The sequence below is a fragment of the Ursus americanus genome, chromosome 5 (genome assembly GCF_024610735.1).
Source record: "Ursus americanus isolate L20-20 chromosome 5, mUrsAme1.1.p, whole genome shotgun sequence".
NCBI lineage: Eukaryota > Metazoa > Chordata > Mammalia > Carnivora > Ursidae > Ursus > Ursus americanus.
In genome coordinates, this window is record NC_142131.1 from 73,529,954 (window position 1) to 73,545,783 (window position 15,830).

Here is a 15,830-nt window from a genome sequence, read left to right on the forward strand (position 1 = left end):
CCTTAGGCTATACTTCCTATATAATCTATAACTTCCTTAAAGTTTTATTTATTTAAGTAATCCTTACACCCAACATGGGGCTCGAACTCACGACCCCAAGATCAAGAGTCGCATGCTCTTTTTTTTTTTTTTAGGTTTTTTTTTTAATTAATGATTTTTTATTATATTATGTTAGTCACCATACAGTACATCCCCGGTTTCCGATGTAAAGTTCGATGATTCATTACTTGCATATAACACCCAGTGCACCATGCAATACGTGCCCTCCTTACTACCCATCACCGGTCTATCCCATTCCCCGACCCCCCTCCCCTCTGAGGCCCTCAGTTTGTTTCTCAGAGTCCATAGTCTCTCATGTTTCATTCCCCCTTCTGATTACCCCCCCTTTCTTTATCCCTTTCTTCCCCTACCGATCTTCCTAGTTCTTATGTTCCATAGATGAGAGAAATCATATGATAGTTGTCTTTCTCTGCTTGACTTATTTCACTTAGCATTATCTCCTCCAGTGCCGTCCATGTTGCAGCAAATGTTGAGAATTCGTTCTTTCTGATCGCTGAGTAATATTCCATTGTATATATGGACCACAACTTCTTAATCCAGTCATCTGTTGAAGGGCATCTCGGCTCCTTCCACGATTTAGCTATTGTGGACATTGCTGCTATGAACATTGGGGTGCATATGGCCCTTCTCTTCACTACGTCTGTATCTTTGGGGTAAACACCCAGTAGTGCAATGGCTGGATCATAGGGTAGCTCAATTTTTTACTTTTTAAGGGACCTCCACACTGTTTTCCAGAGTGGCTGTACCAACTTGCATTCCCACCAACAATGTAGGAGGGATCCCCTTTCTCCACATCCTCTCCAACAATTGTTGTTTCTTGCCTTGTCTATTTTTGCCATTCTAACTGGCGTAAGGTGGTATCTCAGTGTGGTTTTGATTTGAATTTCCTTGATGGCTAATGATTTTGAACATTTTTTCATGTGTCTGTTAGCCATTTGTATGTCTTCATTGGAAAAGTGTCTGTTCATATCTTCTGCCCATTTTTTGATTTGTTTATTTGTTTCTCGTGTATTGAGTTTGAGAAGTTCTTTGTAGATCTTGGATACCAGTCTTTTATCTGTAGTGTCATTTGCAAATATATTCTCCCATTCTGTGGGCTGCCTGTTAGTTTTTTTGACTGTTTCCTTGGCTGTGCAGAAGCTTTTTATCTTGATGAAGTCCCATAAGTTCATTTTATCTTTTGTTACTCTTGCCTTTGGGGATGTGTCATGAAAAAGGTTGCTTTGGCCAATGTCATAGAGGTTGCTGCCTATGTTCTCCTCTAGAATTTTGATGGATTCCTGTCTCACATCGAGGTCTTTCATCCATTTGGAGTTTATTTTTGTGTATGGTGTGAGAGAGTGGTCAAGTTTCATTCTTTTGCATGTGGCTGTCCAATTTTCCCAGCACCATTTATTGAAGAGACTGTCTTTTTCCCACCGGATGTTTTTTCCTGCTTTATCAAAGATTAGTTGCCCAAAGAGCCGAGGGTCCATTTCTGGGCTCTCTATTCTGTTCCATTGGTCTATGTGTCTGTTTTTGTGCCAGTACCATGCTGTCTTTGTGATCACAGCTTTGTAGTACAGCTCGAAATCCGGCATTGTGATGCCCCCAGCTTTGTTTTTCCTTTTCAACAGTTCCTTGGAGATTTGGGGCCTTTTCTGTTTCCATACAAATTTAAGGACTATTTGTTCCAGTTCTTTGAAAAATGTCGTCGGTATTTTGATTGGCATAGCACTGAAAGTGTAGATTGCTCTGGGTAGCATGGACATTTTAACTATGTTAATTCTTCCGATCCATGAGCATGGAATATTTTTCCATCTTTTTATGTCTTCCTCAATGTCTTTTAAGAGTGATTTATAGTTTCTAGAATATAGGTCCTTTACGTCTCTGGTTAAGTTAATTCCAAGGTAACGTATGGTTTTTGGTGCTATTGTAAATGGGATGGATTCCCTAATTTCTCTTTCTTCAGTCTCGTTATTCATGTATAGAAATGCAACTGATTTCTGAGTATTGATTTTGTATCCCGCCACATTACTGAATTGCTCTATAACTTCTAATAGTTTGGGAGTTGATTCTTTTGGGTTTTCCATATAGAGTATCATGTCATCTGCGAAGAGAGACATTTTGACTTCTTCTTTGCCAATTTGGATACCTTTGATCCTTTTTGTTGTCTGATTGCTGTTGCAAGGACTTCTAGTACTATGTTGAATAATAGTGGCGAGAGTGGGCATCCTTGTCGTGTTCCTGATCTTAAGGGAAAGGCTTCCAGCTTTTCCCCATTGAGAATAATATTTGCTGTAGGCTTTTCATAGATGGCTTTTATGAGATTGAGAAATGTACCCTCTATTCCTACACTCTGAAGGGTTTTAATCAGGAAAGGATGCTGTATTTTTTCAAATGCTTTTTCTGCATCAATTGAGAGGATCATATGGTTCCTGAGTCTTTTCTTGTTGATATGATGTATCAAGCTGATTAATTTGCGAATGTTGAACCACGCTTGCATCCCAGGGATGAATCCCACTTGGTCATGATGGATAATCCTTTTAATGTACTGTTGGATTCTATTAGCAAGGATCTTGTTGAGGATTTTGACATCCATATTCATTAGGGAAATCGGTCTGTAATTCTCCTTTTTGATGGGGTCTTTGCCTGGTTTGGGGATCAAGGTAATATTGGCCTCATAGAATGAGTTTGGTAGCTTTCCTTCTGTTTCTATTTTTTGAAATAGCTTTAGGAGAATAGGTATTATTTCTTCTTTGAATGTTTGGTAGAATTCCCCAGGAAAACCGTCCGGGCCTGGAGTTTTGTTATTTGGAAGGTTGTTTATCACTGACTCAATTTCTTCATAATTAATTGGCCTGTTTAAGAAATCAATTTCTTCCTGTTTCAGTCTTGGTAGTTTATAGGTTTCCAGGAAGGCCTCCATCTCTTCCAGATTGCTCAGTTTTTTGGCATATAGCTGTTGATAATAGTTTCTAATAATCCTTCCAATTTCATTGGTGTTGGTCATGACCTCTCCTTTTTCATTCATAATTTTAATAATTTGGGTCCTTTCTTTTTTCTCTTGGATAAGTCTTGCCAGTGGTCTATCAATTTTATTGATTCTCTCAAAGAACCAGCTTCTAGTCCTGTTGATTTGCTCTGCTGTACTTCTGGTTTCTAATTCATTGATTTCTGCTCTCATCTTGGTCAACTGCTTCCTCGTGCGTGGATTAGGCCTGTCCCTCTGTTGCTGTTCCAGCTTCTTGAGGTGAGAATATAAAAACTGCATTTTAGATTTTTCTATTCTTTTGAGTGAGGCTTGGATGGCTATGTATTTCCCCCTTAGGACTGCCTTTGCAGTATCCCATAGGTTTTGGACTGTTGTATTTTCATTCTCATTGGTCTCCATAAATTGTTTAAGTTGATTTTTGATTTCCTGGTTTATCGAGTCATTCCTGAGCAGGATGGTTCTTAGTCTCCAAGTGTTTGAGTTTCTTCCAAATTTTTTCTTGTGGTTGAGTTCCAATTTCAGAGCGTTGTGGTCTGAGAATATGCAGGGGATAATTTCAATCTTTTGGTATTGGTTGAGACCTGTTTTGTGTCCCAGAACATGGTCTATTCTTGAGAATGTTCCATGGGCATTAGAATAGAATGAGTATTCTTTGGTTCTGGGGTGTAGTGTTCTATATATCTATGAGGTCCAACTCGTCGAGTATGGCATTCCAAGCCTTTGATTCTTTGCTTAGTCTTTGCCAGGGTGTTCTGTCTATTTCTGATAGTGGAGTGTTGAGGTCCCCTACTATTAATGTATTTTTATCTATATGTCTCTTTATTCTGGTTAAGAGTTGGCTTGTGTATCTTGCTGCTCCCCTGTTGGGGGCATATATATTTATAATTGTCATATCCACTTGTTGAATACTTCCCTTAAGAATAATATAGTGTAGGGGCGCCTGGGTGGCACAGCGGTTAAGCGTCTGCCTTCAGCTCAGGGCATGATCCCAGAGTTCTGGGATCGAGTCCCACATCAGGCTCCTCCGTTATGAGCCTGCTTCTTCCTCTCCCACTCCCCCTGCTTGTGTTCCCTCTCTCACTGGCTGTCTCTATCTCTGTCAAATAAATAAATAAAATCTTTAAAAAAAAAAAAAAAGAATAATATAGTGTCCTTCTGCATCTCTAACTGTAGTCTCTAATTTAAAATCCAATCTATCTGATATGAGAATTGCTACCCCAGCTTTCTTTTGAGGTCCATTTGCGTGAAAGATGGTACCCCATCCCCTTACTCTCAGTCTGAATGTATCTTTGGGTTCGAAATGAGTCTCTTGTAGACAGCAAATGGATGGGTCATTTCTTTTTATCCAATCTGCAACCCTGTGGCGTTTATGGGAGCGTTTAAACCATTTACATTGACACTAAGAACTGAGAGAGAGAATTTTAATGATGCCATGTTGCCAGTAAAGTCTTTGTTTGTATCGGTTGTGACTTTCTGTTCTGTATCACTCTTGGGGCCTTTTTACCTTTATAGAACCCCCTTTAATATCTCCTGTAGGGCTGGTTTCGTGGTTACGAAATTGGTTAGTGACTGGCGATTCTGGAATGTCTTTATTTCTCCATCAATTCTGAATGACAGCCTTGCTGGATAAAGGATCCTTGGCTGCATGTTTTTCTCTGAAAGAGCTTTAAAAATGCCCCCCCAACCCTTTCTCTCATTCCAGGTGTGTGTAGACAGGTCTGACGTAATTCTGATGCCTTTGCCTTGGTACGTGAGAAATTTCTTTGCCCTGGCCGCTTTCAATACTGTATCCTTGGATCTAATATTTGCGAAATGCACTATGACTTGACGTGGCTTAGGTTTGTCGTGGTTGAGCTTGGGAGGGGTCCTCTCTGCCTCTTGGACACGAATGTTTGTTTCCCTCGCTAGATTAGGGACGTTTTCAGCTACAATTTGTTCAAATATCTCTTCTAGACCTCCGTTTTTCTCCATCCCCTCGGGGATGCCGATGATTCTGACATTGGATCGTTTCATTGAGTCAGTAATCTCCCGTAACCTACACTCGTGGGCGTGGATTTTTTTAAGACCAGCTTCTATTTTCGTTTTTTCCTCTATTAACCCATCCTCCAATTCACTAACCTGTTCCTCTGCTTCAGTGACCCTGGCCGTCAGAGCCTCTAGTTTTGCCTGCATTTGGCTCATAGAATTTTTAATTTCTGTCAGATTCGCTCTCATTTCTGTCCTTAGGGATTCTATATTCTCAGTAACCTTTTCGTTAATAGTTTTTTCAATTCTACTCATCATTTTGACCATTGTTACTCTGAATTCCATTTCTGATACTTTGGTTACATCCATATCCATTATTTCTGTGGCAGAGGCCACAGACTCACTGTCTTTTCTTTGCTGGGGGGGGCTTCTCCTTCTTGTCATTCTGATGAGGAGAGGTTGCGGGGTTGTCCAGAGCCCAAATTATTGACTGGGTCCCAGGCCGTGCCCCTTGTTTTATAGGGATGTTAGGGATGTGGGCTTTTTCTTTAAAGATTTTATTTATTTATTTATGTGGCAGCCAACCAGCGAGAGAGGGAACAGAAGCAGGGGAGTGGGAGAGGAAGAAGCAGGCTCCCAGCAGAGGAGCCCGATGAGGGACTCCTTTCCGGAACACCGGGATCACGCCCTAAGCCGGAGACAGGCACTCAATGACTGCGCCACCCAGGCGCCCCGGTTGTGGGCTTCTTGATTTTTCAGCCTGCCTTCTGTGTTCTGGGGGAGGGGCCTGCCGCGCCGATACTCAGGCAACCCTGTTTGGGTAGAGTCTCCGCGTCCCCTGCGAGGGAGGATGGGGATGGGCACACTGTGAGCCGGTCTTTCCAGGCTTTTGTTCTCTGGCGGCTTTCCCTGGCGGTTTGCTGTGCCTCTTCTGAGGGTCAGAGCAGCAGAGGCTGCATTGTCACAGAACAGAGGGATTGCGGCCCGTTCTCCACTGATGTTCTTGCCACTTTAACTCTGTTACTGTTGGTGCTGCTCAACCCTGCAGCATCCCGGGATGTGCGCCCCACACCCGGCGTCCCAGCCCTCACTTCCAGGGCCGGCGCGTCTCTGTCCTTTGTGTTTCTAATGCCGCCAGCCTCCAGCCGCCCCACGCGCGCTCCCGGATCTCCCGGTCTCAGTCTGGATCCAGTGAGCGCACCGGGATTCCGGGGTTCCGCGAGATGCCTGGTGGCGCGCGCACCCGGCTCACGGTCTCAGTCTGCTGTTTTGCGGGTGCCGTCCGCAAGCCCCGCCCGCTCCCCCGTGCAGGTGGCTACTGCTTCCCGCTGCCCGAACACGGCAGCTCCCTCCCCCTTCCGTTTATCTTCCGATATCTGTGCGCGGTTTCACGGCTCCCCGCTTTGTACCTCAATACTCAGCGCTGGAGATGTTCATTTGTAGAGATCCAGATGCGTCTTCCTGCGTCTCAGGCTGGTTCCGTGGTTATTTAGGCTGGTCTGGCACCTATCCAGCTCGACTCGGGGGACCGGCTGAAAAAGGTGTGGCCTACTCCTCCGCCATCTTAACTCCTCCTGCAAGAGTCGCATGCTCTTCTGACTGAGCCAGCCCAGCGCCTCTATAATCTATAATTTCTAAATGCCATCATAAGCCAAAGCAAATAATGACTTGACAGCATGAAGCTAGTTATTTTAGAATTTGAACCATTCTCTAAAAATCTGTTAATAGTGTTTGCAAAGTAGATGCAACAACTTATTTAAATGCATTTGCCTTAAGCTTCTTTTCCATACAAGTCCACATTTAACTTCCTTACATAAATCATTCTTTGGAAGTGGGGTTTTTTTGGTTTTGAATGGTCATGCCTGCATGAAGTTTTGCTGTTTTTTCCAAGAGCTGCTTACCTGACACCCTATTATAGTTCTGGTCCACAGTAGGTATGTGCGGATTAAAAGCTTTTAGATGAGGCTTGTTGGCATATAATAGTATCTTAACTGTGTCCTAAATTAAAAGGTAAAAGAAAATCCCAAAGTAAATGCGAGTTGGCAGTAAAAGAGTGGGTTTTAAGTTCTGGCTTCTGCCTCTGCTAGTGCTGTGGCCTTAAGCCTTCCTTACCACCACCACCACCACCCCCGCCTCCGTGTGTTAAAATCTGAACAATTCCACCCACCTGAGTTGGGTATTACACCACCATCTGTTAGTTCCAGACTCACCTTGTTTTCCGCGGTGCGATGTCAGGACCTGACTCTGCGAACCACACCTGGACTTTGCCAGCTCTGCCAGCAGGGGGCGCAGAGGGTCACGGGAAGGCTGCAGTGGGGACCAGTGGTCCTCTGCTTCCTGCACTACCAGCATCGCCCCAGCAATAATTCTTCCTCCTGATGGTGGCTGTTGGATTCCAGTTCTCGGGACATTTCCTCTGGTCTCCTAGACCCAGCCTGGTGTGTCCCCTGAAAAGACCAGCAGACGCTGGCCGGGGCCCCCTCCTCCAGGTCTGGGTCTCCCTTTCTGCCGGCTCTTTCTCTGAGCAGCACCTGCCTCTTCCCTTCGTTGTCCCCGCCCCGGGAGTGGTAGCTCTTTCCTGCAGTTATTTTTTTTCTTGGTCTTTTCTTACTGTTAACTTTCACCTTTTCAGTTCCTTATACGCCAATTTTAAAAACAGTAAATTCTCTCGGTCGAAAAAAGAGCAGAGCCCGGTTTCTGTTCTCCTGCCGGAACCCTGACTGTTGGCACCAGACTCCCAGGAAACAGACTCTCAAGGTGGGATTCTGATCATGCCCGTGGCCTTGGACATGGCGCCGACACCGCCATTAATCAGATTAATTACAATGAGGTCCCCTACTGAAGGAAGCAAGTGCCTTCAGGGCCCCAGTGGCTGCTGTGTTAGGCCACTGTCACTGCAAGGACGTGGGGTGGCTGGCTCCTTCTGTGTACACTGGATGCTTATGGGAAGAAAATGACCAGCTCCAGTCTTAGATAACCGGAGAACTGCAAAGGCATTTCTAGAAGAAGCACTTAATTCTCGTAGCTGCTCTATGGGACGCAGCATTTCAGCCCAAGTTGAATTCACAGCCTTCCAAGTCCAGACTGAGAGAGTCTGCCCATTGATTGAGGAGGACTGAGACCCTGAGATTTGCAATGAGGACACTTGGATGGACTCTAAGGAAACAGATAATTATACTCCTGGCCCCAAATTCTGCATTCCAGTAACTGCAACTTTTGTCCTTTATTCCCCAGCCCTACAGGGAGAGCTGATTTCAGTGCTCTAACTTGGGGTTCCTTTGCTTTTTGACTTCTCTTAATCCCTAACATGAAAATCGCTTCTATCGGACACACTGCCTCACAGGGTATTTTGAGGGTAAGAGGAAGCACACAGCTCAGTAAATGGCTCGTGGAGGGCCCTCGCTGGGCAGGTGTTTCCCTGCTGACCACAACTTTCTCTACTGCATCACTCCACTTCCGGTGGGAGGGTCAAACTTCTACACTTATTTATAAAAGGAGTGTATTTTCTGTAAAGTCTGGCGCGGGGGCAGGGAGAGATGAGGGAGACCATCAACCTTATAGAAGAAATAAGTACTCTTGTCTTGCTCATAAATACTGAAGCCACATTAGGAAGGCTCAGAAACACCTTCTGAAAGAAACCATTCCTATTCTCTGCTCTGGGGCATTCTTAGGACAATCTCCTAAGGGAGGCTTCAGACCCTTAGCATTACTAAGGATTGTCTGGCTTCACAGGAACCAATGAAACTCTCAGGCTGTGTTGATCCCAAGTAAGAGACGTTAAGGTGGAGGGGCCGCTCTAAATCATAGGACGATCACTACTGTGAGGGCAGAAAAGAAGAAACTCATGCAAACACCAAGCTTAGTAAGTACCCCTTCCCTTTTCTGATCTGTCCAGGGTCCAGGACGCAGCAAGTCATCACAATAGAACACTTTGAGCAGCTTGGCATTGTTCGTAGGAGAAAGTAAAGAGAGAAGTCATCTCTGCCTTGTCTGTGTGGCTATTTCTTTACCAGGGGGAAAAGAAAAGAAAATTAACATGCAGTTTAGTCTAGGTCAGGCAGGTGTTCGCACACATACTAGTTATGCACGCTCCCCTACATACACTGGGTTCCATAAACACACCTACACAAATAGCCTTTTTTCACAAAGTAACCTTTTAGCAAACAAAGTTATAACATACTTTTAAGGATACAGTTTGGATAGGAAAAGTTTTTTTTTTTTTTTTTTTTTAAGTAGGCTCCACACTAAGCATGGAGCTCAACATGGGGCTCGAACTCATGACCCTGAGCTCAAGATCTGAGTTGAGATCAAGGGTCAGGTGCTTAACTGACCTGAGCCACCCAGGCGCGCCAGGAAAAGTTTCTATTAAAAAAGGAAGTCTGTAATTTATTATTTGGAACATTCTGATCCAAAGATATGAATTTTTAAAATAGAGCAGGGGTCTCCATTTTTCATTCCGTGCCTCTAAATCCCATTTGGAATTCTGAAGTCGTCTTACAGCACCCAAGTCGAACTAGATTTTATTCATCTGGTTCAATTTTCTCCAATGAAAATAAAGTAACAGAAGAAACTGGTGTATGCACCTCGCAGAGAGTTTTTATTAAATCAAGATAGTCATACTTAAGCATACATAGCTCTGTAGCAGGCATTGTATGCTATACAACTTCTAGACTTAAATACCATTTATCACTAGTTGTGTGAAATGGTAACATATAACTTAAGTATTACTGTAGCGTAGATTAAGTCAAGTTGTTGCCATAGTGGCTTCAAGGTCACCTTCATCCATGTACGTAAAGGGGCATTTCCAAAAGACTTAGTTCAGTCTTAAGTTTTACAACTTCGCAAGCATAAATGCTACACACTTGCATACAAGTTTCAAATAAACTGTATTTGAAATTTAATATTTACATTTATTTTAGATTTATATAGCTTTGTTAACTTTGAGTAACATTGTTTTTTATATATATTTTTTTAAAGATTTTATTTATTTGACGGAGAGAGAGACAGCCAGAGAGAGAGGGAACACAAGCAGGGAGAGTGGGAGAGGAAGAAGCAGGCTCCCAGCGGAGGAGCCTGATGTGGGGCTCGATCCCAGGGACCTGGGATCACGCCCTGAGCCGAAGGCAGACGCTTAACGGCTGAGCCACCCAGGCGCCCCTGTTTTTTATATTTTAAGTGTTTAGTCCCTCTGGATTTTTTTAATTCATTTGAGAGAGAGAGTGTGCATGCCCAAGCAGTGGGGAAGGGAGCGAAGGGAGGGGGGAGGGGCCAAGGGAGGGGGAGAAGCAGACTCCCCACTGAGCAGGGAGCCAGATGCGGGGCGGGATCCCAGGACCCTGGGATCATGACCTGGGCCGAAGGCAGATGCTTAACCAACTGAGCCAGCCAGGCACCCCAGTCCCTCTGGTTTAAGATGGAAAATATTGGCTGAAACAAGACATTAAATCTTTTGGGACAACTTATGTTTTCAGTTCGTGCTTATTAAAATGTTTAACAGATAAACTTTAAGACTCTGACTGGCTGTTACCAAGTTTAAATGAGAAAATTGTTTGCAAGAAAAATATATTGCCATTTTGATTAAAAAATAATTCTTGTATTTATTTTTAAATTGAGTTTATTTAATCACACATTTGTAGAAAAGTTGAAATTACAAGAAAAATATATTTTTTCCTGGATCCTTAAGAGTAAGTTGTCCCTTGATGCCCCATTCACCCCTTGATGTGTATTAATTTTCCCACTTGGACTGGTGTGTATTGTTTAGGTAGAAAATATCCCTGGTTGTAGGTCAGGGTTGTTTTCTACCTAAATATAACACAGCTGTCCAAGAGGGAAAATCACCATTGATACATTTCCAGTCTCTAACCCTCAGACTCCATTCAAATGTTTCCAGTTGTCCCAGTGATGTTCTTCATAGCAAAGGGATCCAGTTCAGAATTACATGTTACACTTTGTTGTCCTGTATCTTTAACTTCCTTCAGTCTAAAATGATGCTGCATCTTTCCTTTACTTCCATGACCTTTTGAAGACTATTTTGTGGCCTGTCCCTTAGTTTGGGTTTGTCTGCTCTTTCCTCATGATTCGATTCATGTGATGTAGATTTGTCAAGGATCGGGATTTGACATGTCCCCACCATTCCTTGAGCACCTCCTTGTCTTTTGGTACAAAAAGATGTTCCATCTCAAATTGTCCTTTTCCCATCAAAGCCCTGAGAGCAGCCATTTCTCTGAGGAGCCCTGGTTGGTACAGCACTGGCTGTATGCATGCTGTTGGTAGGATGCCGCTGCTCCCAGACCCCCTCAGTTGAGAAGGTAGGGTTGATGTTGCTGTGTTATCTATATCCAAACCTGTATCTATATATGTGTATCTCTTCACATATAGAGAAAGAGTAACATGTGTCTACACACATTACTTCTCTATGTATGACTCTAGCCCTGTATTGAGAACTGAGGACTGTTCACATTGGCACCTCCAATTCCAATCCAATGACCAAAGGTTCATTCCATATCTCCCCTTCTGCATGTTTGCTATGCTCTTCTCCAACAGTGAGAAGCCTGGGTCCTATTATCATTTGTGAGTTTTTGTATTTGATTCATTTGCCTGGGGTAACCAAGCTCTCATTGCTGCTCGGCCCCACCCCATGTGATGTCCTCCTCACCATCCTCAGGCTCTCACACCTCCTGCTGGGTCATTGCCCTGGCCCGGGAAGTCCTCTTCACCGCACTAGGACTTGGGCTCCCCGTTTTCACCTTGTTTGGGCTCTGACTCTCTATGTCATAAGCCCCCTCCCTGCACTGTGTAGTTATCCTTACTTCTTTGGGCTCTGCCATCCTGCACTAAGATGTTCCCCCACGGCGTAGACTCCCCCTTTGCCCACCCAAGCTCTTCTACCCATTCCAGGTCATGGGGTTCCACAGCTCCCCCTTGGCTCTCCTGGGTGTAGAGGTCTGCCTTGCTCTCCCCTTAAGCACCAACCTGCTTAGGAAAGGAGGAGAAGAGGAAAAGCCCAAGTAATTCCTCGATACGTGTGTTGTAAAAAATATCCTTGCTGAATGTCGTCATATTTCAGAGAAGAGCGGGCTGGAGGCAATATGTACGAGGTCTCGAATGCTGATTCCCGATTCTCTGTGTGGGGGAGGCAGTTTTTACTCCAAGTCCCACGTAAGGCTTTGCTTCGGACATATTAATCCTGCTAGAGTTTGGATGGAAGCAAGATAGCATTTGTTGGAGCAAAGAGGAAAAGGAATCAAGATCTCCCTTATCGCATCTCATTTTCCTTCTTCCCTCATTGTCCACAAAAAATTGCTGTGCAGCTTGACCCCAGAGCTCTAAATTGCAGACGACCTCGAGTCTTCCAGACCAAGGCATTTGTTCTCTCACTTAGAGTCAGCGATGGGAAGTCACTGAATGGGTTTGAGCTGAAGACTGTGAGGAAAGCTTTACATTTCTAATTACGGAATAGAAAAAGTCACGACCACGGTGTCCATCTTGTTAACTTTTTTCTAGGGCGAACAGTATAAAGCAGACTTGGGTACACTGGATGGGTCAGAGAAATTGTTTTATAGTTGGGGTGCTAACAGACAGGCTGGCTTATCGGTTAATAAAGTATTTACACTGTTTACACAAATCTGCCTCAGTTTTGCTCCCTTATTGCAATCACTGTAATCAATCAATAATTACTGCATTTTATACTAAGTATAAGTACAATATAATAAAATGTCATGCCAATTGGAACAACTGGCTTCCTCTTGTAAGAAAAAATGTACATTATTCAAAGTTCTTTTTCCTATTTAGAGGAAGGACTATTAACCAAAAATCTGGGCATTTGATAAACACTTTCAGTGCTGTTTAATTACCACAGAAGCTAAGATGTAACTGGATTTTGATTTTCAACAGATGGACTGGAGAGCCACACCTAGCTGCTCCTCTTGTGGGAGGAGACACTGTTGGTGTCACCCGCACCTGGTGACCAGGGTCAGAACCTTGAAGGCACAGCGGGGTGGCAAGAACGAGGAAGGGGACGCAGACAGCCAGGCAGGAGGCAGGCAGAGGTGACTGAAAGGGAGAAGGGAGCCCAAGGGAGACAAGGAGGGAGAGGAAGAAGAGAAAGAGAAAGACAAGAGAGAAGACATGTGGCACGGTTACCCTAAGTTGAGGCTGTGATCAAAGGAATGATAGAAAATAGAGAACGAATGTTCTAGAAAAACTGAAAGATGCCTCGCACACAACAATTTGAACACATGGGAATATTTTATTGCTTAAGGTGTACATTTCCAAATTTAAAGAAAAAACTCTCTGACCTAGGACCCATGGTCAAAGTATGAGGAGGCGGTGCTTTGGCTGGTTTTCGGGGCCACGTCCCATGGCCTCCCGCTCACTCAGGGAGTGCCTTCTTGGGAAGCGAATACAAAAGCCAACTCTGGTTTTGCGTTTTCATTTGTGGCTGCATCGACTTACACAAGCGGGCGGGGGACCCTAGATCACGTGGCCTTGAGCTCATACAACATATTTAACGGCTTCCTTACTCTTTACATCCCTTTGAGGTAGATCGGAGATCTGCAGTTTTACCCCCATTCTACAAAACCAAAATCAAAATGAAAACACAGGATGAAATCAAACACACACCAAGTCTAGAGCGGGATGATTTGCCTCAGCCGTCCTGATTTAATCCCGGGAAACAGAGCTAAGCCAATTCCCTACGTTGTAACTAATGAACACGTTTAAAGTAGTCCCCACTACAAGCAGGTTCAATTTGGCCACATGAAGCCACATTTCCGACTTCGTCCCCTGAGTGCGGAGCTATGAAGAGTCTGCTCTGGTTAGCCTTTTCCTTCTCTTTCTATTTGACCACTTCCCTTTGTGCTGAAGATAAGTCCCTCACGGCTACTGTCTGTCGCCATCCTTATTTTTGCTCATAAACTTGGGCTGAGCGAGTGTCCAGGCCACAGGGGGGGATGCAGTTTCCAGCTTCAGAAAGGTTCCTTCCTGTCCTTCCAGCCTCCACAATCAGAAGGGCACTTCACGGATCCTGTGATCCTGGCTCTTTTTGTGACACCGTAAACTCGAGTGGTCTATAACGTGTGGCACGATGTGACAGGCCCCTGTGGGAAGAGAGAAACGGGCAGAAGGCACTTTCCTGGCCCTTAAATCACTTCATGTGGCTCCTAGAATTATCTGTTCCTTCTTTTTAAAACATTGTTTCCTCGGCTTCTCTATGTCCTAGTGAGTATTCTTTCTCTCTGGTTTCTTTCTTTACACTGTTGTGTTATTTGCTCATGACGCTTTTAAATGTCGAACTACACAAACCCTAGAGTATTGCAAGTCTGCTGTTTTCCCTCAGAAAAGAAAATGTGCTCAGTTGGCCAATGATCTAATATTCCGCTGGCTTTCACAACAGAATAAGCAAGGCTTTCAAAGGTAAATTTGTTTTTACAAGGCACTCAGAGTAAATTCTGTGGCTTCGCAGCCCCACACGGAGTGAAATCTTCCCCTGGGTTGGCAACGTCCTTGGGAATCACAGAGCCTCAGGGCCCAACGCGACAGCCAGGGAAGAACAGGAAGGACTCTGAGGAGCAAACGTGACTGACATTCCAATAACAAAACATGTGGCCTTCCAGGCTCACGAAGCCCTGGGAGACACAAGCGTGAGCGAAATCCATTCTCGCAGACCGCAGGGGCGCCGGTTATGTGTTCCTCCGTAGCCATGCCGTCATCCTGGCATCGCGCGTTCTGTTCTCCAGATTTTTGTTCTTTATTGTCTGTAGTTTGGCGTGAACCGTGAGCCTCTGGTGCTCTTCCAACATGTTGCTGAAGAACTGCTGCAGCTGCAAAGCACCAAGGGACGGTGGGTCAGTGCAAACTCACGTCTCCTTGACGCAGAAGAAGGCAACGTTCATGCGGAGGAGCAAGAGGATTTTGCAAATGGCGCGCGCGTGGGGGCCGGGGTGGGTAGGAAGGTATGCTCCCGGACTGGGGGTTCCTGGGGAGACCCTGCCTGAGAACAGGTGAGGAAGACCACGCCTACCCGGAAGAGTCAGGGGTAGACCAGATGCCCCGGGAAGTGGACGCTTCATCTATTTGATTCCCTGCGCTATGCCCCAGAGCACAGAGCAGGTGCTCGGTAATGACCCACGGAAGGCCTACTGGATAGTGTACCAGACGCGTGGACAGAGACACGGTGAGATCTTCTCTTACTTCGAAAGAAACGCTGCAACGCCCAAAGCTCAAAACTGGCGCCTAAAGTCTGTGCCTTTACAAGTGTTCGCCTTTATTTAAGACTATTTAGATAGTGGGTTTGTCCACTGGCTAGATTCCCTCCCTGAGTCAGCTCCCGCAGTTAGTTATGGGAACATCTGCCACAACATCATGTGTCAGCCAGACTCCGGTGAACTAGTAAGTCATATTCCAAAAAGTCTATTTCTGTGTCACTGGATTAGAACTTATTCTTTTTTTTCTTCCAGATTTTTATTTCAATTCCAGTTAGTTAACACATAGTGTAATACCGGTTTTGGGAGTAGAATTGAGTGATTCACCACTTCATTCAAAACCCGGTGTGCATCACAAGTGTGCTCCTTCATGCCCATCTCCCATCTAGCCCAGCCCCCCACCCACGGACCTCCCTCCATCAACCCTGTTTGTTCTCTATTGTTAAGAATCTCTTATGATTTACTTCCCTCTCTCTTTTTTTCCCCTTGCCATATGTTCATCTGTTTTCTTTCTTAAATTCCACATATGAGTGAAATCATTTGGTATTAGTCTTTCTCTGACTGACTTGTTTCTCTTAGCATATACCCTCTAGCTCCAACCATACTATTGCAAATGGCAAGATTTCGTT

The 15,830-nt window shown here is 44.6% G+C and overlaps 1 protein-coding gene across 2 annotated transcripts in view; it reads right to left on the minus strand.

Moving 5' to 3' along the window:
- Positions 1 to 7,176: 7,176 nt before the first annotated feature.
- The window catches only part of LVRN (laeverin), a 72,729-nt gene continuing 64,075 nt past the window's right edge, over positions 7,177 to 15,830 (minus strand). Inside the window, exon 20 of one of the 2 annotated variants that reach the window (XM_045794884.2) lies at positions 7,177 to 9,003. In XM_045794884.2, coding sequence (XP_045650840.2) covers positions 8,998 to 9,003 — 6 coding nt within the window. In that variant the 3' untranslated portion in view covers positions 7,177 to 8,997. Of the gene's footprint in view, positions 9,004 to 10,266; positions 14,821 to 15,830 lie in introns of those variants that run through there. The other variant, XM_045794883.2, reaches the window with a different exon arrangement.